The sequence below is a fragment of the Littorina saxatilis genome, linkage group LG3 (genome assembly GCF_037325665.1).
Source record: "Littorina saxatilis isolate snail1 linkage group LG3, US_GU_Lsax_2.0, whole genome shotgun sequence".
Classification (NCBI taxonomy): Eukaryota; Metazoa; Mollusca; class Gastropoda; order Littorinimorpha; family Littorinidae; genus Littorina; species Littorina saxatilis.
This window is the reverse complement of record NC_090247.1, coordinates 74,526,597-74,554,133: the sequence shown is the minus strand read 5'-3', so window position 1 is coordinate 74,554,133 and position 27,537 is coordinate 74,526,597. Positions and strand designations below refer to the sequence as shown.

The 27,537-nt window shown below is 42.4% G+C and overlaps 1 protein-coding gene and 1 non-coding gene across 3 annotated transcripts; both read right to left on the bottom strand.

Moving 5' to 3' along the window:
• Positions 1-27,537, bottom strand: LOC138963241 (uncharacterized). Of its 2 annotated transcripts, XM_070335300.1 has the most exons (6): positions 27,406-27,537; positions 21,151-23,879; positions 4,551-4,811; positions 3,374-3,698; positions 821-1,578; positions 1-592 (listed from the first exon to the last, which is right to left on the bottom strand). In XM_070335300.1, exons 2-6 carry the CDS (start codon positions 21,271-21,273, stop codon positions 443-445), a joined length of 1,617 nt encoding a protein of 538 aa, XP_070191401.1. In that variant the 5' UTR covers positions 21,274-23,879; positions 27,406-27,537; the 3' UTR covers positions 1-442. The 2 variants fall into 2 exon arrangements, with proteins under 2 accessions (XP_070191401.1, XP_070191402.1); XM_070335301.1 differs by lacking the exons at positions 21,151-23,879; positions 27,406-27,537 and adding an exon at positions 15,065-15,300.
• On the bottom strand, positions 8,019-8,238 carry LOC138963369 (small nucleolar RNA U3). The gene has a single exon (XR_011454830.1). It is a non-coding gene; the product is annotated as a small nucleolar RNA U3 (small nucleolar RNA).

Here is a 27,537-nt window from a genome sequence, read left to right as displayed (position 1 = left end):
TCAATATTTTATATCATAATTATTCACTAAAACTCCCAACAGAAATACGCAGCCGAACATCCATCAACAACGACCGAAATCTCGACCATATTCATCTTGTTCATATCCTCACACAGATTTCAGTTTCGCACACTGTATCAGGGCGCACTGATCGAGGCGGTTCTTCGTCCAGTCGACACTGCCCACTGAAAGTTGACCGCTGCTGTGCATGAAAAAACGACGAAGATGTCCATTTATGGTTCCACTTTCACGCATGTACTGTCTGCTCGGTGAGGCGGTTCTCCGTTCATTCGACACTACCCAGTCAAAGTTGATCGCTGCATGAACAAAGCGATGACGATTCCCATATATACGGTTCTACTTTCACTCAAGCACTGTCTCCTCGGAGGGTCCTGTGCTGGCCTTGAACACCTCGCCTCGTCCGGACAGCTGTGGTCCGTCATCACGCGAAGGACATAGAGGACTCTGACCGCAGGGCAGCGCTGGGGTCAGTAATGGCCATCTTGCCGTCCGCGAACTCGATCACGTCCGGCAGACGGTCCGGCAAGGAGTAAGGATCGTCGGACCCGGCGAAGAAGGAAGGGTTGGAGATCTGTGGGCAAGAGAGGATGGAGTGTTAAAAACGGTCAAGTATTGAATCCGAGATGTTGCAGTTTGAACAATAAAGAGCTATACATTAAAGAGCTCAATAAATCTTCGATTAGACTGTGATGAAAAAGTCTTTAGAATCTCGGAACGTCGTTGTTTATTTTTGTTCTTGTATTTACGGCAAGCTATAAGAAGTTTCAAAGTGATGACATGTTTTCTGCATGTGTCTTACCTGTTTGTGTTTGGCAAGCAGTGGTGGTTGAAAGGACGCTTTGTAAGCTGGCTCCTCCATCATTTTGCTCTTCCTGGGACTGACAAAAGCCGGGTACGTGGGGTTACCGGGTACATTCAGTTGTCCCTCTCTCTTCCCCGGCTCCTCTTTGGGTGCCTTCGAGCTCTTGCCCACCCGACCTTGAAAGATCTTGGAGTTCATGTGCCTTAGGTCCATAAAGAACAGAGGAGTGCTGGCCTCACATCCCATCTTCATTTTTAGCTTTGCCAACAGGTACAAAGGGTTTGTGGACATTTTGGATGCAGGAGCAGATCTAGGAAGTTTGATCTGGGGGATTACAGGCGCTTGCGTGATGAAGGTTTCGGAGGTTCCCCTAGAGTCCCTGTCGTCACTTCCGTCAGAATCGTTGTCGTCATCCTGTGCAGGGTGAAGTCCGTTGTGACGTAGTTTGTTGTCGTTTTCCTTGTCGTCGTCAGAGTCATCGCTGTTTCGACGACGACGACGCGGGAACATCAGACCGTCCCTGGCTATTTCTCCTCGTGCGATCTTGTCCTGGATTTCCGCCTGCGTCATATCCGGTAAGATGCGCATGAGTATGGCGGAGGTGGTGACGTTCTTCTCGCTGACGCGCAGGCGCGGGAAGTCGGCCTCCATCCGCTCCCGGTCCATCATGCGCACGCGCAGCTTGCGGCAATCCCGGCATACCCCGGGCCCCATCACCTCACAGCACTGTCGCGCCACGCTCATCTTGCGGGCTTCTGCAAACGATGGATTAAGACACAAACAGCGTGAATTAGACGTAGCTAGGAAGAAAAAAAAATCGGTAGAAAAGGACAAACAGTGTAAATTTGCCGTAAGTATTGCATACTCGAGGTCGCCAAACTACAAACTGAAATTTGGAGCGTCGCGCAAAACTTCGCCTCGTCGGAACTAAACAACGGAGCGTCAATAACTTCAACATGTTTACAATACTTGATGTCACCTTTTTGTCCCAGAAGTTTTTAACTGTCGTCTGTCAGTTTTTCTCTGCTTGCTTGTGGAATTATGAACATGACCAGAAAAGGTTAACAGCTGACAGGTATAGGTGTAAATAACATACTGTACATATTAGAAAAGCTGAATGATCTCAATCATGAACAGCAACAATGTTTGGGAGAAACCAAGGAAATGTTTCATAACTCTTCAAACGGCGTGAGTTGCGGGAAAGGCGAAAAACCAATCCTATAGATGTAGAAAACTTCATGTGAGAGCGTCAATATCCGTTCGTCAGGTGGACTTGTCAGGCAAGATAGAAAGCAAGCAGGACAGAGACACACACAAGACAGACAAACAGTAGAAAGCAAGCAGGACAGAGACAAACAGTAGATAACAAGCAGGACAGAGACAAACAGTAGGTAACAAGCAGGACAGAGACAAACAGTAGATAACAAGCAGGACAGAGACAAACAGTAGATAACAAGCAGGACAGAGACAAACAGTAGAAAACAAGCAGGACAGAGACAAACAGTAGATAACAAGCAGGACAGAGACAAACAGTAGATAACAAGCAGGACAGAGACAAACAGTAGATAACAAGCAGGACAGAGACAAACAGTAGAAAACAAGCAGGACAGAGACAAACAGTAGATAACAAGCAGGACAGAGACAAACAGTAGATAACAAGCAGGACAGAGACAAACAGTAGAAAACAAGCAGGACAGAGACAAACAGTAGATAACAAGCAGGACAGAGACAAACAGTAGATAACAAGCAGGACAGAGACAAACAGTAGATAACAAGCAGGACAGAGACAAACAGTAGAAAACAAGCAGGACAGAGACAAACAGTAGATAACAAGCAGGACAGAGACAAACAGTAGATAACAAGCAGGACAGAGACAAACAGTAGGTAACAAGCAGGACAGAGACAAACAGTAGAAAACAAGCAGGACAGAGACAAACAGTAGAAAGCAAGCAGGACAGAGACAAACAGTAGATAACAAGCAGGACAGAGACAAACAGTAGATAACAAGCAGGACAGAGACAAACAGTAGATAACAAGCAGGACAGAGACAAACAGTAGATAACAAGCAGGACAGAGACAAACAGTAGAAAACAAGCAGGACAGAGACAAACAGTAGATAACAAGCAGGACAGAGACAAACAGTAGATAACAAGCAGGACAGAGACAAACAGTAGAAAACAAGCAGGACAGAGACAAACAGTAGATAACAAGCAGGACAGAGACAAACAGTAGATAACAAGCAGGACAGAGACAAACAGTAGAAAACAAGCAGGACAGAGACAAACAGTAGATAACAAGCAGGACAGAGACAAACAGTAGAAAACAAGCAGGACAGAGACAAACAGTAGATAACAAGCAGGACAGAGACAAACAGTAGATAACAAGCAGGACAGAGACAAACAGTAGATAACAAGCAGGACAGAGACAAACAGTAGAAAACAAGCAGGACAGAGACAAACAGTAGAAAACAAGCAGGACAGAGACAAACAGTAGAAAGCAAGCAGGACAGAGACAAAGAAAAGAGAGACAAACAGTAGAAACAAATCCCACCTGGTTCCTCCGGACGCGGAGACGCACAGCTCAGTTCGGAGCCGACGTAACTACTGACGTAACTACTGACGTAACTACTGACGTAACTACTGACGTAACTACTGACAGTCGTCACGGCGGACCCCAGCCTGTTGTGGTGGTGGGCGCTGGTGATGATGCCGCTGCTCCAGGCGCCGGCGGAGGCGGTGCGGGGCTTGAGGGAGATCTCCACGTTGCTGATGAAACCTGGCCCGTTGTCGGTGTCGTCGCCAGAGTCCTCGTTTTCCTTCAGTGTCCTCTTGATGATCACGTGACCCGGCGTGCTTCCCACACGCGGACCACGGCTCTGTGACATTTTCAACAATTCATTTATTTTGGAAGGTGAAGAATTCAATTTGTTGGAATTTCTGCAAGTTTTTCAAAAAATGTTGAATTCTCACACTCTCGACCCGCAGCTCTGCGGAATAATGAACAAATAAGACATGCTTGTTAAATCAGATGACATTTCTGGAAGTTTTGATGTCAGCTGACTTTCTACACACAAATGAACACTTGTGAACACCATGTGAACACCATGTGAACACCATGTGAACACCATGTGAACACCATGTGAACACCATGTGAACACCATGTGTCTATTACGTGTGTCTCGTTTGCTTGTAGAACTAAAAACTATGTCACAAAGTGTTCCAAACTTCTGTTCAGAGGGTAGAATGGCAGATATGATAGAATGATAGAATGGCTGACGGGCGCAGTGGCGTGGTGGTAAGACATCGGCCTCCTAATCGGGAGGTAGTGAGTTCGAATCCCGGTCGCTGCCGCCTGATAGGTTAAGAGTGGAGATTTTTCCGATCTCTCAGGCCAACTTATGTGCAGACCTGCTTGTGACTTAACCCCCTTCGTGTGTACACGCAAGCACAAGACCAAGTGCGCACGGAAAAGATCCTGTAATCCATGGGTGGGTTATAGAAACACGAAAATACCCAGCATGCCTCCCCCGAAGTCGGCGTATGCTGCCTAAATGGCGGGGTTAAAAACGGTCATACACGTAAAAATCCACTCGTGCTAAAAACATGAGTTAAGAAGAAGAAGATAGAATGGCTGTGAAATGACACGCGGAGGTTGATGACTTCGAAATCGTTTCAAGTGGTTCTCATTTTGGCTTAGTTTGATTAGTTTGAGTTAAGAGTGACCTTACCTCACTATAGCCCCGGCTCCATCCTGTCTCAGGACGAGACATGCCAGAGTCGTTGCGAACCATCTTCTGGGTGCGTTCCAGCATCATTTGACGTGACTCCATCGACGTGCGCATGCGCGTGCGCTCGGCCATCTTGTACACGTCATTGACGCTGAGCTGCTGAGGCTGCTGGGAAGTCATGACGGAGTGCGCAGACGCAACGCGCATGCTCCTGGTGGAGGCGGCACTGGAAGGAGCTGTTCTTTTTCTGTGTCGCAAGAGCTGAAAAAATACAATTTAAGTTCAATAAAACCATGTAGTAAATTTCATGAACAGATTACCGTTTAAGATCTCGGAGCAGGTGAACATAGAAATTTAATCCAGGAAAGACAAATTCGATCTGTTTGCATTTTTTTAACAGATCAAGTAGTAAGGTCAGTATTCCTATCTATACTCCGAGGCAAAAGAAACGCAAATACTTGTTGTGATGGAAAAAAAAAAAGTAAAAAATTGTATGGACTTAAAATGAAAATAAAAGAGTAATACAAGCATGCAGTACAGGTGTGTGTTTTTTAGCTCGACAATCTGGTCAGTACCTAGATTTCCGCGTTCAAGTACTGAACAGCAATTTGCTTGTCCTACCACCGGTCCTTTGACGCAGAGGGTTTCACATTTACGATGAAAGCACGTTAAACCATGTCGTAGACGTTACACAACAAAGGCATTTCACCGGACGAAGGATATGAGGGGAAGGTCTGCATTAGAAACATGTTCTTTCAACGCGTTTGTCTGGTAAAGCACGTGGTGTTGACGTCTTCTTTAGCAGTTAACGGATCCTTCTGACACTCAAAAAGAAAATTGAGTACTTCAAACCAGTCGCACTCGAATCAAACACTGATCTAAAATGAATGAAGTGTTGAGGTGAACGAAAGCACGGTGTGTCAACTGACACATGATTCCGTTCATGCACCGGATGTTTCCGTTCGTACGCAGGATGTTTCCGTTCGTACAGCCTCATTTTCGGCACTTGCTTGGGGAAAAAACGTGGCAGTAAGTCGTGTGGGCAGCGCACTTTTGTGGTATTGCAAGAATTAGGTAGCTAATGAACGGAATCGGCATGTTTTCAAAAGACAAGTGATTGTACAAAAGCCATGGGTTTCTATAAACTTCTGTTCAAGCGAAATGTCGTAACAGGCAATGGTTTTGGTGATCATATGGAAATCAGGGATCAGATTTGATAACAGAGCGAGAAAAACAAAAAGAAAATGTTTTTTTTTTTAAATCAGGCAATTCTGCCACGTTTGGCCCGCGTGTGTTATTATGAGGATTACTAGCACCTTGGTACTTATCGTACACATAGCACAACCAATTAGCTACCTAATTTTTGCAATATTTATCACAAAAGTCCGCAGCCAACACGACCATCCGCCACGTTTTTTCCGCTAAGAAAGTGCCGGAAATTAGGCAGTATGAACGGAAACATCCTGCGTACGAACGGAAAAATCCGGTGTATGAACGGAATCAGTTGACACACCGTGGTAAGGCAGCAATTATTACATCGAAATACACACCGTAGAAGGAAAAAAAACACGTTCGTGGGCAAGGTTTCTGACAAAATGGCCCCAACACACTCTAAACTGAAGTTTCCACTTTTGAACACACTTTCTGTAACCAGTTTTGGACACAGTGTGACATCATAGTACATAGTTCTATAAGCAAAAGTAGCACATGGTAAACACACCTCCGGGCCAACCTGTGTCTGGCCTGTCTGAAAACACCTCCGCGTGAGGGGTTTTGCTGCCAGCGCGGTGAAGATAAAGAGGGAACATTTTCTCTGCCCGCGCGGCAGCAAACAGGATGTCTCTGAACTGAACACTAATGGTAATTTTGTTAGTAGAACTATGCACTATGTCACCCTGTTTTCGAAACTGGTTATAGAAAGACTGTTCAACAGTTGAACACTTCAATTTATAGAGTAAACACTTAGTGAACGTGGTGCTCTTTTAAGAAAGACACAACACTTCTTTTTCTTTAAGGAACACGTTACAATGTTCTGAAGAACGATAAAAGGAAATATCTAATCACATAATCCACAAAAAGGAGGTGTAAATCACAAATAAAGACAGGAAAAAACACCACTCACAAACTGTCGTGCGTCAATCCTTAGTTTCCTAGAGGAACTTCATTAGCGCACACCGACTAAGCCCTACCAAAGACGCAAAACTAAGCCACACAGACGGATCTATTTGAATGTAGTGACACCCAGCGCCGACCCAAGCACAAGGGCTTCTTTAGTGGAAGTGGGATCTTGGGACCCCACGAAGAAGGGCTCTAAACTTCATTAAGTGATTTACAGCTTTCCTAACAACCGCTCAACGTCTGTCACTATGGAGGCAAACCCGGTGTTATTAGAGAACTGGGAACATTAAAGGCCGGTGAGGTGAAGTTGTAACGTGTGTTTCATGCAATCACTCAACGGATGTCACAACAGAACGAAGTCAGTGCTCTAGAGAACTGTCAAGGTCAAAGTGAATTTTTAACATTTCTACAACAGTGGAACCCCCCCCCCCCACCCCCACCCCCCCCCCTTAATTAATTTAAGATCGTTTTATAAAAAAAAATTATTTTAATTACAATTTTCATTTTTAAACCTACAAGCTGAAATGCAACACCAAAGTCCGGACTTCGTCGAAGATTGCTTGACCATAATATTAATCAATTTGGTCAACAGATGAGGGCGTGACAGTGCTGCCTCAACTTTTACTAAAAGCCGGATATGACGTCATCAAAGACATTTATCGAAACAATGACAAAAAGTCTGGGGATATCGTACCCAAGAACTGTCATGTGAAGTTTCATGAAAATTGGTCCAGTAGTTTTCTCGGAATCGCTCTATACACACGCACACACGCACTTACACACGCACACACGCACATACACCACGACCCTCACCACGACCCTCATCAGGGTTTGCACCATAAAAGTACCTCAATCAATATGAGGCTTATATCGCGCGTATTCCATGGGTACAGTTCTAAGCGCAGGGATTTATTTATTTTTTATTTTATTTTTATTTTATGCAATTTATATCGCGCACATAATCAAGGCGCAGGGATTTATTTATGCCGTGTGAGATGGAATGTTTTTACACAATACATCACGCATTCACATCGGCCAGCAGATCGCAGCCATTTCGGCGCATATCCTACTTTTCACGGCCTATTATTTCAAGTCACACGGGTATTTTGGTGGACATTTTTACCTGGGGGTGCATACAAGATCAAGGTTAATATAGTAAAGAAGATGAAAGTGTATCCTGTTTGTATACATGAAGACGGTCATTAGGTGTATGGCGGTAGGCGGAAACGGTGAAGGGGGGTATGATCTCAATAGACACCTGATAACCCTTACGTTGTCATGGGCGAGGTCTGAATCTGAGGTGTTGGGGAAGAGCTTTTCATTGTTTGAAACATAGTTATTTGAACCGTAACCGCTCAGAATGCCACCCCTTCCTCCAACTCCCCACAGAAGGGAGGAGAGGAACGTTCATCAATGGCACAAGCCAACCGCTAGAGCCAGCAGTCAGCCATGCCCGCTTCGCGCTCAGAAGGGGAGGCTGCTTCTCGTCCTTGCGGGTTACGGTCCTGTCAGTTTTACCTGACGTCTCGGCAGAACATACTTTTGAAGTGATCCCTAAAAGTATGATCTTATTTAGTGTTTGGGTTAACCGAGACCCCAACTCAGGGCCGTATGACTAAACAAATGGGATGTACAGCATACATGTTAGTTGTTAGATGTTGATTTTACCGAAAGGTCGTATTATAGACTTGATTTAGCTGCAAAAGATGTATCATATGTCTGTGCATAATGTCGTCTGTACCAATTGTACAAAATGACGTTATGTTTACTGTATGTGGGAGACTGCAGTTTCGAGGGATCAGAACTACTCACAGTTACTTCCCTTGACAAAGAAACCTTACCGTTTACAGTGGTTGTCTCCCATGTTAAAAAAAAAAAGCCTCCGTGTTAGTTATGCACTTTTCATCACTTCAAAATATTTGGCTTATACCTTCTTCGTTTTCTTTTTACATTTAGTCAAAACTTTTGACTAAATGTTTTAACATAGAGGGGGGAATCGAGATGAGGGTCGTGGTGTATGTGTGTGTGTGTGTGTGTGTGTCTGTCTGTCTGTCTGTCTGTGTGTGTGTGTAGAGCGATTCAGACTAAACTACTGGGCCGATCTTTATGAAATTTGACATGAGAGTTCCTGGGTATGATATCCCCGGACGTTTTTTTCTTTTTTTCGATAAATACCTTTGATGACGTCATTACGGCTTTTTGTAAAAGTTGAGGCAGCACTGTCACACCCTCATTTTGTCATTAAATTGATTGAAATTTTGGCAAAGCAATCTTCGACAAAGGCCGGGGTTTGGTATTGCATTTCAGCTTGGTGGCTTAAAAACTAATGAGTGAGTTTGGTCATTAAAAATCGGAAACTTGTAATTAAAATTATTTTTTTATTAAACGATCCAAAAACAATTTCATCTTATTCTTCGTCATTTTCTGATTCCAAAAACATATAAATATGTTATATTTGGATTAAAAACAAGCTCTGAAAATTAAAAATATAAAAATTATGATCAAAATTAAATTTCCGAAATCGTGTTAAAAACTATTTCATCTTATTCCTTGTCGGTTCCTGATCCCAAAAACATATAGATATGATATGTTTGGATTAAAAACACGCTCAGAAAGTTAAAACGAAGAGAGGTACAGTAAAGCGTGCTATGAAGCACAGCGCAATCGCTACCGCGCCAAACAGGCTCGTCACTTTCACTGCCTTTTGCACTAGCGGCGGACTACGTTCAAACCTTTACAGCCATTCCATCATGGCGAAACTAATGAAAACTCGTAGGTGGCACTCACACAACAGATCCACTAGCAAAGTATGTCAAATCACGGAAGGCTTTGTGACAGGACGGGGAAAAAACACCATATATACGCCATGGTTGGGGATGGGGGGGGGGGGGGGGGAGGATGAGGGGGTGGGGTGTGGCTCACCTCTTGTTTACTTAGTTCTATACAGTTAGCACGCAAGCGGAGAGCTAAACAAGTCGCGTAAGGCGAAATTACTACATTTAGTCAAGCTGTGGAACTCACAGAATGAAACTGAACGCACTGCATTTTTTCACAATGACCGTAGTCCGCCGCTTGTGCAAAACGGAGTGAAACTGACGAGCCTGTTTAGCGCAGTAGTGGTTTCGCTGTGCTGCATAGCACGCTTTTCTGTGCCTCTCTTCGTTTTAACTTTCTGAGCGTGATTTTAATCCAAACATATCATATCTATATGTTTTTTGGAATCAGGAACCGACAAGGAATAAGTTGAAATTGTTTTTAAATCGATTTCGAAAATTTAAATTTGATGGAATCAGGAAATGATGTAGAATAAGATGAACGTAAATTGGGATCGTTTTATATTAAAAAAAAATTACAATTTTCCGATTTTTAATGACCAAAGTCATTCATTAATTTTTAAGCCACCAAGCTGAAATGCAAAACCAAAGTCCGGCCTTTGTCGAAGATTGCTTTACAAAAATTTCAATCAATTTGATTGAAAAATGAAGGTGTGACAGTGCCGTTTCAACTTTTACAAAAAGCCGGATATGACGTCATCAAAGACATTTATCGAAAAAATGAAAAAAATCTGGGGATATCATACCCAGGAACTCTCATGTAAAATTTCATAAAGATCGGTCCAGTAGTTTACTCTGAATCGCTCTACACACACACACAGACACACACACCCACATACAGACACATACACCATGACCCTCGTCTCGATTCCCCCTCTATGTTAAAACATTTAGTCAAAACTTGACCAAATGTAAACAAGTCGCGTAAGGCGAAATTACTACATTTAATCAATCTGTGGAACTCACAGAATAAAACTGAACGCACTGCATTTTTTCACATTGACCGTAGTCCGCCGCTTGTGCAAAACGGAGTGAAACTGACGAGCCTGTTCAGCGCGGTAGTGGTTTCGCTGTGCTGCATAGCACGCTTTTCTGTACCTCTCTTCGTTTGAACTTTCTGAGCGTGTTTTTAATCCAAACATATCATATCTATATGTTTTTGGAATCAGGAACGGACAAGGAATAAGATGAAATTGGTTTTAAATCGATTTCGGAAATTTGATTCTGATAATAATTTTTATATCTTTAATTTTCAGACCTTGTTTTTAATCCGAATATAACATATTTATATGTTTTTGGAATCAAAAAATGATGAAAAATAAGATGAACGTAAATTTGGATCGTTTTATAAAAGAATAATTTTAATTACAATTTTCAGATTTGTAATGACCAAAGTCATTAATTCATTTTTAAGCCACGGTCGGGCGTCTGTAAAAATGGGCGACTCTTTCCTTGATCGTGTAGAATTACACCTGTACTTGTATTGATGAAGAGATAAGACAACAGTGTTCCTGCGAATGCAATAGCAGATCAATTTGTTTCTGATTCATAGTACGTATGACGACGGTGAGTGGTATTAGCATTTGCCCTTCTTGTTTGTTTGGTTTTTTGTTTGTTTGTTTGTTTATTTACTCGCTCGCTCTCTCTCTCTCTCCCTCTCTCTCTCTCTCTCTCTCTCTCTCTCTCTCTCTCTCTCTCTCTCTCTCTTTTTTTTTTAACAACCCACCCATCCCCCCAAACTACACCCACCCACCTTTTTTTTAAGAAACACAATTCATTCCAGAAAGTTATTCGCTTCACGATCTTACTCCTGAAATGAGTGTTTTACACAAGAAGACGGCAGCATTACTATTGTGTGTCGAACAAAGGGAATGAACGTCAAACTATCGCATGTAGAGGTCACAAGTCTGGAATGAGAGACACGTTTTTACACGCCAGAAATCCATAAATTTGCATTAACAGGTGTAACCAAAACCCTGAGTGATTCATAGAGGGAAACAAAAGATGATTTGTATGTGTGAAAGATTGCATTTTTCGCTGTCATCCATCCGATCCGCGTGCCTCTACCTCCACCACTTTTATCCCTCCCCCCCCCCCTTCCGCTCCACTACCTCCCCACCCCCTCCCCCTGACCCCCAAACAATTGCCTAGAACATAATCATTATTCAAAATGACAGAAGAACGGTATAGATTATTTTTCTGATCCTTGGCTATGAATACGTTGTAATAAAGCTTCTATTGCATCCTGCTGTGTTCGTCTCAAGTAAGCTGTGACTAACAAAGACAAGCAACAGAAACAATTAAACACCAGGGAGGGTAAATAGTAAAGTATTTAACCAATAATAAACAAGTCGCGTAAGGCGAAATTACTACATTTAGTCAAGCTGTGGAACTCACAGAATGAAACTGAACGTAGTCCGCCGCTAGTGCAAAAGGCAGTGAAAGTGACGAGCCTGTTTGGCGCGGTAGCGGTTGCGCTGTGCTTCATAGCACGCTTTACTGTACCTCTCTTCGTTTTAACTTTCTGAGCGTGTTTTTAATCCAAACAGATCATATCTATATGTTTTTGGAATCAGGAACCGACAAGGAATAAGATGAAATTGTTTTTAAATCGATTTCGGAAATTTAATTTTGATCATAATTTTTATATTTTTAATTTTCAGAGCTTGTTTTTAATCCAAATATAACATATTTATATGTTTTTGGAATCAGAATATGATAAAGAATAAGATGAACGTAAATTTGAATCGTTTTATAAATTTTTTTTTTTACAATTTTCAGATTTTTAATGACTAAAGTCATTAATTAATTTTTAACCCACCAAGCTGAAATGCAATACCAAAGTCCGGCCTTCGTCGAAGATTGCTTGGCCAAAATGTCAATCAATTTGATTGAAAAATGAGGGTGTGACAGTGCCGCCTCAACTTTTACAAAAAGCCGGATATGACGTCATCAAAGACATTTATCGAAAAAAAGAAAAAAACGCCCGGGGATATAATTCCCCGGAACTCTCATGTCAATTTTCATAAAGATCGGTCCAGTAGTTTAGTCTGAATCGCTCTACACACACACACAGACACACACACACACGCACACACGCACATACACCACGACCCTCGTTTCGATTCCCCCTCGATGTTAAAATATTTAGTCAAAACTTGACTAAATATAAAAAGGCAGTATAGGTGGTTGAAAAAGACAAAAAGACAACAAGTGGTTGTGGTGCTTATTCACAGAACTCTATATCGCGCGCCTTTATGTCTATGTGTGTACTAGAGAGAAAGAATCGTTGACAATACACCAGAAAAGCGGATGACAATTAAAGGCACACTCTTGCCTGTGTCAACATTTCGGCTTTCCGTCTCAGATCTGGCCAAGCTGTTACATGGGAAAAAACATCACTGCACTTGGTCACTGCATCGCATTGAATTGAATTGAATTATATTGAATTGAATTATATTGAATTGAATTATATTGAATTGCATTGCATCGCATCGCATGCATTGCATTGCATTGCATTGCATTGCATTGCATTGCATTGCATTGAATTGCATTGCATTGAATTGAATTGAATTGAACTGAACTCGATTGAATTGAATTGAAACAAGCATGCACAGCACGGATCTATCCAGGTTTCCACATGAAGTGAGATCATCTTTCCACTTGAACTAATACTTTGATTCAAAGTCTTGCTGCGTGCTGTGCAGAGGGGGCATTTCTTGCTGAACTAATTTAGCAGATTGACATGAGGGCCGCTTTTGAAATCAATTCCAACTCGGCAGAGGAAGCGGCCAGGCTGGTTGTTAATTGTTGAGATACGTCTTTATCGTGTAGGGTGCTCTTAACCTTACCCCTCATAGTTGTAAAAGTTTGGACAGATATGTGATTGTTTACACAATAAGAAATTTATTTCAAACAAGATTAACTCTCTCTCTCTCTCTCTCTCTCTCTCTCTCTCTCTCTCTCTCTCTCTCTCTCTCTCTCTCTCTCTCTCTCTCTCTCTCTCTCTTTATTTGTATAAAATATTATGAAATATTTTGAAAGAAAAGGGTTGAAGTTATCACTTGTTCGCCATGTCTTGTTATCAGAATGTGTATTGATTATCAGTTTTAGAACGTTTTAGAACGTGTCCATAAGCAGTCTGCTTGTTACGTTCTTAATGTTGTTACTGTATATAACATGTATACATGAAATTAATAAAAACACGCTAAACCAAAATGCTGTGTTAATCCGAAACGTACTTCTGCCAAACGCCATTTTCACCGTTTTTTGTGGTTATAAAGCAGGGGGAAAATCCAAAACCCTAGTCCCATACTTCTTTACAATTTACACTGTGTTGAAAACTGGTTAAAGTAAGTGTGTTCAAAAGTGGAACACTTCTATTTAGATTGAAAGAGAAAGAACAAGTCGCGTAAGGCGAAAATACAACATTTAGTCAAGTAGCTGTCGAACTCACAGAATGAAACGGAACGCAATGCCATTTTTCAGCAAGACCGTATACTCGTAGCATCGTCAGTCCACCGCTCATGGCAAAGGCAGTGAAATTGACAAGAAGAGCGGTTTAGTAGAGAAGGTTAGCACGCTTTTCTGTACCTCTCTTCGTTTTAACTTCCTGAGCGTGTTTTTAATCCAAACATATCATATCTATATGTTTTTGGAATCAGGAACCGACAAGGAATAAGATGAAAGTGTTTTTAAATTGATTTCGACAATTTAATTTTGATAATAATTTTTATATTTTTAATTTTCAGAGCTTGTTTTTAATCTAAATATAACATATTTATATGTTTTTGGAATCAGAAAATGATGGAAAATAAGATGATCGTAAATTTGAATCGTTTTATAAAAAAAATATTTTTTTTACAATTTTCCGATTTTTAATGACCAAAGTCATTAATTAATTTTTAAGCCACCAAGCTGAAATGCAATACCAAAGTCCGGGCTTCGTCGAAGACTACTTGACGAAAATTTCAACCAATTTGGTTGAAAAATGAGAGCGTGACAGTGCCGCCTCAACTTTCACGAAAAACCGGATATGACGTCATCAAAGACATTTATCAAAAAAACGAAAAAAACGTTCGGGGATATCAATCCCAGGAACTCTCATGGAAAATTTCATAAAGATCGGTCCAGTAGTTTGGTCTGAATCGCTCTACATACACGCACGCACGCTCGCACGCACACACACACACATACACCACGACCCTCGTTTCGATTCCCCCTCTATGTTAAAACATTTAACAACGGAACACCTGCTGTAGACTTGCCCACTACACGATGGCCTCAGGAGCCAGATCTGGGCGGAGGCGACCACGGTGCAAGGGAAGCTCTATGACAGTCTGGACGACCTACAGCGCACGGCAACATTTGCGCGGAGAACCGGCGTTTCCATCCGAGTGATCGACAAGAAGAAGAAGAAGTATTCTCCATAAAAACAGGCTTGAAAACAAAGGTTTTTTTTCTTGAACTTGTTATCCTTCAGAGTTAAGTCATTCATCCGTCAGTCAGTCAGCCACTTACAATTCTTAATGACACAGAAACAGCTGTAAAAAAATCACTTACATTTTTCACAACAATACCGTGCACAGATTGGTAGGTCTGTACTCAAATTATTCCACCAATTCCACGCACAAAATCACACCGAAGAGTGTTATATGGTCTTCCGATGCCCCAAACACCTGCAGAAAATGAATCGCTTCCTTCAGGCGTACACCACAGGTTCCGAGTAGAGCCTATACATATACTCACAGAACATTAGGCTACCCTTGCTTTTAGTTCCACCCTTTCTCGCGCGCGGCTTTCTCCTCTTAATGTGTTTTCACCCTCGCTCTTTCCTATATTGACTCAGCGTTCAGTTCTGTCCGCAGACCGGAATGAACCTTTCTGAAGTCTGTGGGTTTTGCCTGTCAGTCGCTCTTTTGGGCTCACATGCTTTTAAAAGCTGGGTTTCAGACATGTCTCGGTCAATATTATACCCGGGAAAAGGTACTTTTTTTTGGCCGTGCATGTAGTAATAGATGTAAGAGATCTCCCGAAAGCGGCGTATGGCTGCCTGAATGGCGGGGTAAACACGGTCATACACGTAAAAATTAACCCACTCGCGCAAAAACATGAGTGAACGTGGGAGTTTCAGCCCATGGACGAAGAAGAAGATCTAAGAGAGAGATGGGTGGAGTTGGGCAAAAGTAGGATTTTCAGCAACAAAGAACATGCATGGTGAAACATAGAGAGGAGAGGCGAGGGGAGCGAGAGAGCGAGAGAGAGAGTCTGTGTGTCTGTGTGTGACTATGTACGTGTGTTTTCAAAACCTGACTAAACGTAAAAAGGCAATCTACTTGTGACGCGAACGAATAGTTGCCCAGAAGAGAGAATGATTTGAAGTTCGAAAGTAAGTTGATTCAAAGCGACGGAGCTGTCTATAAGTTTAGGACAGAAGGCACGCGCGTGAGTGCACAATGTCGGATAAATAGAATATTACTTGGCTTGATGTGTGATACGAGGTTTACACTCGCTGTCTTTTTCAAATATTGAAGATCTCACTTTGACGCGATTTTATCTGTTCTGTTTGTTTTTCTTCTGACCTGTCAATTACTTTCCGTTTCGGCGTATTATCACTTATTTGTTTCATTTTGTGTCAGCACTTGCTTGTCTGTATGTGTTATTGCAGTGATGTTTCAATTTGACATGTTCTGATCTTTTTTCTACCGCCCTCAGTTCACGCACGTGCACGTGCACACTGTAGATGTAGGTCAACCTTTGACTGCAGGACTGTTTGCATGACTGCATGCTGAAAGCAGGGCTCCCCATAGCATGACTGCATGCTGAAAGCAGGGCTCCCCAAAGCATGACTGCATGCTGAGAGCAGGGCTCCCCATGCAGGGCTCCCCATAGCAAGACTGCATGCTGAAAGCAGGGCTCCCCATAGCATGACTGCATGCTGAAAGCAGGGATCCCCATGGCAAGACTGCATGCTGAAAGCAGAGCTCCCCATAGCATGATTGCATGCTGAAAGCAGGGCTCCCCATAGCATGATTGCATGCTGAAAGCAGGGCTCCCCATAGCATGACTGCATGCTGAAAGCAGGGCTCCCCATAGCATGACTGCATGCTGAGAGCAGGGCTCCCCATAGCAAGACTGCATGCCGAAAGCAGGGCTCCCCATAGCATGACTGCATGCTGAAAGCAGGGCTCCCCATAGCATGACTGCATGCTGAAAGCAGGGCTCCCCATAGCATGACTGCATGCTGAAAGCAGGGCTCCCCATAGCATAACTGCATGCTGAAAGCAGGGCTCCCCATAGCATGACTGCATGCTGAAAGCAGGGCTCCCCATAGCATGACTGCATGCTGAAAGCAGGGCTCCCCATAGCATGACTGCATGCTGAAAGCAGGGCTCCCCATAGCATGACTGCATGCTGAAAGCAGGGCTCCCCATAGCGCGCCTCCTTGCGTCCTATACGCACTAGAAGCCGAAAACACGTACTAGAAATATATGGAGGGGGTCCCTGGACGCTTTAGATTTTAAAAGAGCGGATCCTAGGACGCACTAAATCTCCTTTATCGTGCGTACCGTAGATACCATTTTCAGACTGCAATCGACACTTCGCAGTACACTATATGTGACCTTAATGTTTTATAAGTACACTGGGAATTTCCGGCTTTTGGACCCTTGGAACCCTCTAAAATACTGCAGTAGGGGTCCATGGACCCTCTAACATTTAAAGTGGGGGTCCCGGGACGCACTAGGAGGGGCGTCCGTGGGGAGCCCTGTGAAAGGCCAGGCGTTGGGTGACCAGTGTAGGTCACTGTATGCCACAGACGTCAGCCATGCAAATGTTTGATGTCCCAACATGCTAAGTGCTGTGGAGTACAGAGAGTGCAAAACACAATGGCAACGCACATTTGTCAATAGTCAGATCAATAGACTTTTGTGCAGGCGATTTGTTCCCCAACTTTCTACCCGACGTCATTAGTTGCGTCACAGTCAGACAGGTATTGATTCCGTTGGTGTGGTCTTTCAATCCCACTGCAGAACAATCGTGTCCAGAGATTAAGAGATAACGGAATAGTGTGGGAGACATGGGTCTTTATTTCCACTGTACGTAAACCTTCAACAAGACTTCTGTGTCATCCGGTGTCTTAACTGAGCCAAGAATAGTTTTCTGTCGTTTCTCTATTTTCAGGTTGTTGTTGTTGTTGTTGTTGTTGTTGTTGTTTTTGTTGTTGTTGTTGTTGTTATTGTTGTTGTTCTTGTTTCTTCTTCTTCTTTTTCTTCTTCTTCTTCTTCTTCTTCTTCTTCTTCTTCTTCTTCTTCTTCTTCTTCTTCTTCTTCTTCTTCTTCTTCTTCTTCTTCTTCTTCTTCTTCTTCTTCTTCTTCTTCTTCTTCTTCTTCTGCTTCTTCTTCTTCTTCGTTGTCTTTATAATTACAGATTCCCTGAATGCTCCCATCCTCCACGGGCGTCTCATTTTCTCAGCAGTCATTGAATTCTTAGATCAACTGTTCGTGCAGTTTCCACCTACCTGCTCCGCATTTTAGACAATACCGGAAGCAATGAATAGATCGGAACGGAGAAAGAAAGAAAGCGCACACGTGGTGACGCGGTGATCGCCGGAAAGCAACAACAACACCAATCACAGCGGACATCAAGAGAACTTGAATATCACGGTGATCGAACGCCCCATGTTGTTTCATGTGATCGGGTCGATGAATCGAACGTTATGAGCCGGTGGCCAGTCGCTTCACGCTTCAGTGGTCAGGCCCCAGCCGTGACGGTGTTATACAATGCAATGATCGCGTTGAATGGTCGAGTTATTTACCAGTCTTCAATATGGTTCGGCTGGGTGGTCGACTCTGAAGTAGGGATCAGTTTTCCATTTCGTACCTGACACCCTGTGAACTGCATGTGCGAATGACCCTGACCAAGGTCAAACGTATGGCTTTCTTGTGGCCAATAAAGTCGCGTGGATATGTTGCGTTTGAGAGAGTGTCATTTGGTATTTTGTTATGTTTACCGCATGAAAAAAAAATGTTCATAGTGGATGAAGCCTTGTCGCATAGTTTGTGAGAAAATGGACGAATGAGAGAAAATAGTTCTGTGATAAAAAAATAATTCAGCATTAATCACCCACCGAGTCAACGGTTAACTACCTCCCCAAGTAAATAACCTAGATCGAACGATTAGTTCTGTTGAAAAGCTCTTTTTTTCTCCAACAACAAGACAATGTAAAAGGAAAAGCAAACACGTTTGAAATTAGTATTACTTCGGTGCAAATTCTTTGTTTGTGGTCTTTTAATGTCTACAGACATGCACAAATATCGACCGACAGACATACAGATGGCGAGTCAGACACTGACACAGGCAGGCAGACGGAGATACAGAGACTTCTAAGACAGAGACAGCATGATTTCCTATTATTTCTGTTTGGGCCAAACAAAAATATTTGTTGGTTAACGGTAACTCGATCGCGACCGACCCTATTTTTTCCCGCTGACCCTAAAACGTTATTTTCATTTCTCAAACAAAAAGCAACTTTTGGCACATTTTGCGAACCATTCCGAGACTAAGGGAAGTAACCTCTTTTAAAATCGACTAAGTTTTCAAAAGCCGACCTACCGACCCTATCATTTTTGGTCACGTTACCCTAAACCAACATATATTTTTGTTTGACCTGAGCCTTCGCATTCCACACTAAAGCCGTATGTAAGCGGTAATCGATCTTTCCAGTCAAAATGAGAGACATAAGTCTCTTCCATCAAACCCCTTTTCTCATTTATCTTTATGATCTTGGAAATGTTCTGCTAGATCAAATAACATAAAACTTTACTTTAACATGTGTATTTAGTCAATGCTCGCATTATTCTGTACTGAAAAGCAATGCAGTAGAATTGTTGTCCAGTGCATATAATTCACAAAAACAAGCGAAGTCAAAGAGACAGCACACTCAGTTCGTCTTATGTCCACCGTATTGTGCACCTTATCTGTTTTCTTTGTCGTTCTAATAAGTCCCCTATCTCATCTATCTTCAAACATGTGTATTTAGTAAATGCTCGCATTATTCTCTACAGAAAAGCAATGAAGTAGAATTTTTATCCAGTGCATAATTATATAATTCATAAAAAAACAAGTCAAACAGACTTGCGCACCACTTCGTCTCCTTTCTACCACACTGTACGCGTCCTTATCTCTTTTCTTTGTCATCGAAAGAAAATTATATTCGAACCACAAAGCGCGCTTTGTCCGCTCATATTGTAATCGGAAGAACACAAGCAAGTGCGATCGATATTGCTCTTTATTCCTAACCTTCCAGATAATACGACAAAATATTATGCTTTCGCGGTTTACCCAAACACATCCATTTGGCGTGTCAACATTGACCTAGTCTGATCGTTTAGTGGCAGGATTAAAGCCTCAACACCGTTCCCTGCCCACGTCAAACATATTTGACCTGAGTGGCGGGTAAACGGACACAGAATGATCAGAGAGAATATTTCTCCATGCGCGATTACCTTTAATGACACGCACCTGCCTTGAAATAGAATGAGGAACATGAAGTGCTTGTCTGACTTTGATAAGAAACACATTGATTGGCCTGTTTACGTGTTTGTTTGGGAGGAAAAGTTTGGCGACTCTGTGTGTGTGTGTGTGTGTGTGTGTGTGTGTGTGTGTGTGTGTGTGTGTGTGTGTGTGTGTGTGTGTGTGCGTGTGTGTGTGTGTGTGTGTGTGTGTGTGTGTGTATGTGTGTTCCTGTGTGTGTGTTTGTGTCCCGTGTGTGAGTGTGTTTGTCTGTGTCCGTCTGTGCGTGTGCGTGTGTGCGTGTGAGTGTGTGTGTGTGTGTCTGTCTGTCTGTCTGTCTGTCTGTCTGTCTGTCTATCTGTCTGATGACTGACTGCCTATCTCTCTTTCTGCATGTCTGTCTGTCTGTCTGTCTGTCTGTCAATGGCGAGGCTACATAGAGTATAGAAAAGCCAGAACATCAGGGTGGTTTTTTTCCAGCAGGTTCAGACCCTGCCAGTCACTTGTCTTCGTCTTTTAAAGCTGATGACCTTGTGAAGATTTAGTCGAGTTTAAAGGAGGTTACTTCCCTTAGTCTCGGTATGGTTCGCAAACTGTGCCAAAGGTTGATTTTGTTTTTAGAAATGAAACAATCAGTAGGGTCGGTCTAAACCAACTTTTATTTTTTGCCTAACCAGTAAGGCTCCAGGCCACTAGGATTACTATAGGTAATGGCAATGGATATGGATTATGTATACACATGCCAACAGTGCCAGTCCAAATGAGAGAAAGCTTACGGGGGGGTAAAACGTTGTCACAACAACAGCACACACAAATCGGGGGGGGGGGGGGGGGCGAAGTGAGTTTATCGGGTGACGGGGGGGGGGGGGGGGGGGAGGGGAAGGGGGCAAGGCGACTTTCAAAAGCACACAGCAGCACGCACGTACGGTGTTGACAGCTACGGAACACTTGAACTAATAAAAAGGCTAAAATATGCATCTAAACAAAAACAACAACAAAAAATAACAAAAATTAAACAAATAACGCGTAACACACCTTAAACATTGGGAAGAAAATAATTTTAAAAAAGACTCAATACAGTTTCTCCTGCGACAAAACCAACACATATTGATCAATAAGACACAGGTGTGACGTACCTGGGGAGGAGCACTCCTGGGTATCGGGTACCACACCCCGTTTTTCATCCTGCCCTTGGGTTTGTACTGCAAGGCTGACTGATGCAGACTGCGTCCCGTCACGATCAGTGTCACAGGTTCCATGGTGCACAACTTGGTCTTATCCACACACAACAACTGCCTCTCTGAGCTGAGATATTCTGATCGTTTGCAGACTTCGTTCAGTTACACTATAAGTGTAACTGGTTCCATGATACACAACTTGGTCTTATCCACACACAACAACTGCCTCTTTGAGCTGAGATATTCTGATCGTTTGCAGACTTCGTTCAGTTACACTATAAGTGTAACTGGTTCCATGATACACAACTTGGTCTTATCCACACACAACAACTGCCTCTCTGAGCTGAGATATTCTGATCGTTTGCAGACTTCGTTCAGTTACACTATAAGTGTAACTGGTTCCATGATACACAACTTGGTCTTATCCACACACAACAACTGCCTCTCTGAGCTGAGATATTCTGATCGTTTGCAGACTTCGTAGAGGTTACATGCCGAGTCTCAGTGATTATCAAAAATAATGGTCGAAGTTAGCGGATCATGAAAAATGCGAGCTTTAGCGAGCTTTTTCATGACCGCGAACTGAGACCATTATTTTTTATAATCACTGAGACGAGGTGTGTAACCTCTTTATTCCTCCTTTCTTCAGTTATTCAAAGAAAAGAGGAGTTTTTTTGCGAAAGTTTGATCGAATCCTATTCTCTCAACCAGTCAACCTGCGCAGGCGATCGATTAATGCGCGGTTGTATAGTTCCGTGCAAATCATTCCATTCTGTTAACACTTCTTGTCAGTTTTCCTATTTTGGGCTAAAATCAAGTACACGGATATGCTGTTATTCTGCTGTGGCGGCAAAGGCAGATATTGTGTGTTCTGTATATGTTTTGGTATCGTTTAGGATAATGTTTTTTCGTCAAATGGGACTAGCAGACGAACTTTTGCACCCGTGTTCCAACGTTAAAAACTGTATGAAGTTAAGTTTTCTGGGGAAAATAGTGTATGAAACCGCTTTATGTTGTTTAAATTGATGAGATGTGTGCATTTGGTTGCGTGTGATCTGTTTATTAAATGAAATATTGTTGAAAACTGACCGTCGGATTGCAGTCTGTTGTCGAAGAAACTGAGTGAAAAGAAGGGGAACTACTCTTGTCGCTAGACAAAGTATGAGTTACTTGCCTTGGGAAATTGCTTGTGATGAACGTCTGATCTAGACTCAGAAAACAACCGAACTCATGGATTTTATATGGAGATTCATGTGTTCAGGCCTGTAGTTGTTAATTTAGATGCGGTATGTTTGTATTGTTTGCTCCAGAGATGTATACTTCGTACGTTAGAGCGTTCGGAACTTTTCAGTCGAAAAAAGTAGTACCGAAACAGAACAGCTTCTCAACCCATTGCACTATCGAGGATTCAGGCTGTTGCTGGGTCGTTATTTGTTTGGTTGCTGGGTCATTATCGAAAAATAACTACCCCTACAAGTTTACAGAGGTAAAGAAGCAGAGGGGGGAATAAGTTCAGTTACACTATAAGTGTAACTGGTTCCATGATACACAACTTGGTCTTATCCACACACAACAACTGCCTCTCTGAGCTGAGATATTCTGATCGTTTGCAGACTTCGTTCAGTTACACTATAAGTGTAACTGGTTCCATGATACACAACTTGGTCTTATCCACACACAACAACTGCCTCTTTGAGCTGAGATATTCTGATCACAAGCAAGGACAAGGTCCTGGATTGCCGTGAAAGGGTTTACTCTAGTAAAGTGATGCCGACTGGTGCAGGCTTCGTTCAGTTATACATGTCCTATGAGTGGTTCCTCTTGTTATGTTACTGGTTCCATGATGCACAACTTGGTCACTTCCACACACAAGGACTGCTGTCAAGTCCGTTGCTTTACAGGGATGCAGACTGGTGCAGGCTTCACTGATTCAATTACTATCAGTGTTACTAGTTCCATTGTCATAAACTTGATCTTTTCCACACACAACTGCCTCTCCGAGCTGCGAAATTCTGACCACAAGGACTGCTTGCTGTGAAATGATTCGCTTTATTAGGCTACAGTGATGCCGTCTGGTGCTGACTTCGTTCAGCTCTACCATCAGTGTTGCTGGTTCCGTTGTGCTCATTACAACCGCCACTTTGTTTCGCTGTGTTTAAATACTTCCTTGATTAAGTCAACCGTGCCCTAACTAATCCTCTGTCGCCGTGCTTGGTCGTGGACAGTCATCGCCATTTTTTTCCACCGGGACTTGCTATGTGATGAAGACTGTTAAATGCAATTATTTTACAAACTTTTCAGCGCCTATTTTTTTTTTTTTTACACAGAACGCCAGAAATAGCGAAGTAAGGAAAGATGAAGATGATAACAGTTTGAACTTTTCATGACGCCCACAATAAACCATGTGTTCGTGTAGTCATCGCGTGCGCTCCACTTTCTCGTTACTGCAAACATATTTTATGTCACCTCCCAAAAGAATCTTCTTTGTAAAAAATCTTCAGCACTTCGTTATGAAATACTTTTAATTGTTGAAAATGTAAAGCTCCAGCGGCCAGAGTTTGTCAAAACCAGGGTTATCTAAGTGACAATCTCAGCAGGTTCTGGATGCAATACATCTCTCTGATAAGCTGCTTCGTTTCCCTTCTTCGAAGTTTCCTCGCGTCATGCTTGTCTTGGTATCGATACAACTGCAAAAAATGAATATGGTTAAAATCAAGAAGGCTCAGGACTCAACAGTAGGAGCTAGAGAGGTAAGAGGAACCTTATTAAAGGGGCAGCGTCCATCTGCAATTGTGTCTTCCTTGGGCAGAACACCAGTACAATCTTGCGGAATATATCAAACGATCAATATGTTACATTGTGAGTCTTATAGTTTTGAGGCGTTGATATGTATATGTCGTGCCCAATTCACGGAATTGCCGAATTCGCGGAATCGGTAATATTTTTGCCGATTTTGCGAAATGGGCAGCGATTTGCCGATGACGCAAAATGGGCAAAAATGTTGCTGATTCAGCGAATTCTGCAATTCCGTGATTAGGGCACGAAATATATATTCATAGTTTTCAAATTGAAATAATCTTTTCAACTTTCTTCTTGGGCAACGCCGCTTTTAGGCTGTATGCATATCACGACAACTGGTGATCCATTAATGGTTGCCTATTGTAACTGCCTATTTGATCCAGATTACATCGATTACAGAGAACGGAAATGTTGCACCGTCAATCAATTATGACCGCTGGTTACATTGAGCCATCGACAACTGATCGATTGAAGGCGTTCTTATAAATTTATTTCCATTTCCTTCGTGTGCAGGTCTGGCTTGGTATATTGTCCACTAAACCTAGTCAGTAATGTTTTTGTTGTTGTCGTTTACTGCTCTCTCTTTTTCTTTCTGTCTCTGTCTCTGTCTCTGTCTCTGTCTCTGTCTCTCCCTCTCTCTCTCTTCTCTCTCTGTCCACCTCTCAATCTCTCTCTCACTCTCTGTCTATCTCTTTCTCTCTCTCTCTCTCTCTCTCTCTCTCTCTCTCTCTCTCTCTCTCTCTCTCTCTCTCTCTCTCTCTCTCTCTCGCTTGTTGAGGGGAAGCACTCTTATACGTTTCTATTCTTTCAGAAGAGACCTAATTTGCTTGCTATTTCCTATTTGTTTCGCTTATTTTGTGCTTGTTGCAAATGGACGATGCTATTAAATACAAGACATATAAAGGAAATTATGCAAGGATTGATTACATTTTGCTACGCCTGCAGTTATTCAGGAGCTGGAGTAAGTGTATCGCATCTCAACTCCCACCAGAATACACCTCACATGGTTCTATGGAGGTCATGTATAGGCTGTGTCACGTATAGTATACATATTATACTACTCGTCATGATAAACTACGCCGTTGCGCTTTGTGACGAGACTGTTAATATTGAAACCAGCTTTTCTTTGACAAAGTCCATTATTTCCATACCGTATGCAACAAACTGCTTGAATTTACAAGAGGTAGTGTTTTTACAATCAAACGGAGACCACAGAAACCCCCGAAAATCCAATGCACAAAAGCGAAGTTCCGCTCATCACGCCGGAAGATCCACAAGAAAACGCACACGCCTGGTTTCTTTTGTCGAGTATAGCATTTCATCGATTAGTGTAACTGTCCCAGGCCTAGGTTTCTTTTGTCGAGTATAGCATTTCATCGATTAGTGTAACTGTCCCAGGCCTAGGTTTCTTTTGTCGAGTATAGCATTTCATCGATTAGTGTAACTGTCCCAGGCCTAGGTTTCTTTTGTCGAGTATAGCATTTCATCGATTAGTGTAACTGTCCCAGGCCTAGGTTTGTGAGTAACAATACTATCGGTCTGAGTTACACAATTATGCTGCCAAACTTAGAAGAGGATTTCTCATGAGATAAAGAATCCTATGATAAACAGTGTCACAGTACGAGAATAGATTACACAGTCGTACACGCCCTCGAAACTTTAAAGTGGCAAGAACTGGTAAAAGTAAGAATTTTCGGCGGCTAAAAAAGCAAAACAGAAAAAAAACCAGAAAAAAAGAAGAAACACGCATGCTATATTTATTAGCTCGTTTCTTGTAACCTAGATATTTATTATGTCAGTTAATATTGTAGACCTGCGATAGAAAATGTACCCCCGCAAGAAATTGACAATATTGGAAGGTTAACACTGAGTTATAATTATGCTTGTAGCTATATTTATCAACTCAGTGAGCCAGAAGCCTTTTTTTTCTGGCTGCATGTTTGACGAGCAATTCCGACATCCCAAGCATCGCTTGATAAGTTCTCCTTTCATCTCTGCACGAAAGACGCACGTGAAAATCGTGCGGCACACCTATACGTGTACAAATCCTAATCATGTACAAAGTCATAGCATGTGTCGTTTTGCATGGGAAGATACTTGATGACATTCTTTGGTAGTACCCTCCTGTAAGTGAACATTATCTATGACAGTGATAATTTCAATTTACACTGTAAGTTGTCATGATTTGCCTGAGAATGCTGTGCGATCGTCCCAGACGGATTAGCAATAGTGAACACAGTGTTTGCTCATAATTATAGTCTCTTACCGCTTAGCGAGTGGTACTGAAATAGTAACCGACTATTTCGTCAACTTTGAATAAATGAATGCCCACTCAGCAGACGTCTCCCAAACACCGTCGAATAGATACGCTATTACGGAATAGTAAAAGAAGTACCGTACAGATGTAACAATAAACCCTGTTCATTCTTGCTACAATATCTCTGATGTAACTTCAGCTTCCTACTTCAGAGCTGAGTAAGTTGCGCACAACTGATTGCTCCAAAAGCATGGTATTAAAACAAAAGGTTTTTCTTGTGAGTTGGAACTTTCTTTTAAAATAAACGATCAGAATATATAGCTGTGGTATGTTTTGAATATAGACTCAGGTAGTTCTTGTGACGCCACAAGTTCAAGTGATGTCCGTTGTCTCAACACAAGAGCCGTTTCATATCGTCATCATCCTTCGGGGCGGGGATGTAGCTCAGTCGGTAGCGCGCTGGATTTGTATCCAGTTGGCCGCTGTCAGCGTGAGTTCGTCCCCACGTTCGGCGAGAGATTTATTTCTGAGTCAACTTTGTGTGCAGACTCTCCTCGGTGTCCGAACACCCCCGTGTGCAGTACACGCAAGCACAACTGAGACCAAGTGCGCACGAAAAAGATCCTGTAATCCATGTCAGAGTTCGGTGGGTTATAGAAACACGAAAATACCCAGCATGCTTCCTCCGAAAACGGCGTATGGCTGCCTAAATGGCGGGGTAAAAAACGGTCATACACGTAAAATTCCACTCGTGCAAAAAACACGAGTGTACGTGGGAGTTTCAGCCCACGAACGCAAAAGAAGAAGAAGATATCGTCATCAAAAGCTCTCGAACAGAACGAACGATACAACTGTGTTATCTTGACAATCAGTGTCTGAGTTTAAGTGGCTTTTCGAAGCCGCTGTTCGGAAAGTGACAGCACATGCCACCTTCAATCATTATGCTATTCGCAACAAACGAAAAACACTCATTGGTACTTGGATTTTGTATATCAATTTGACTTATTTCATTGTGGTCAGTGTTTAGAACTTCACAATTACATATACATTTCAGTCAACCTCGTCACAATATAAAGAGAAGAAAGTATAGTTTCGTGTGCATGACAGAAACAAAATGTCACATAGGCTACCTAACGCGTCTAACGAATGTCACATACCTAACGCGTCTAACGAATGCACAGTAGCAAACAGTGTAAACCCGATCCTCCAATGCAGAAATGACGACAGGTACTCACAAACAGGTGCTTGGCAGGTTGGTACTCAACATACAAGGTGTGTATGAGTTTGTG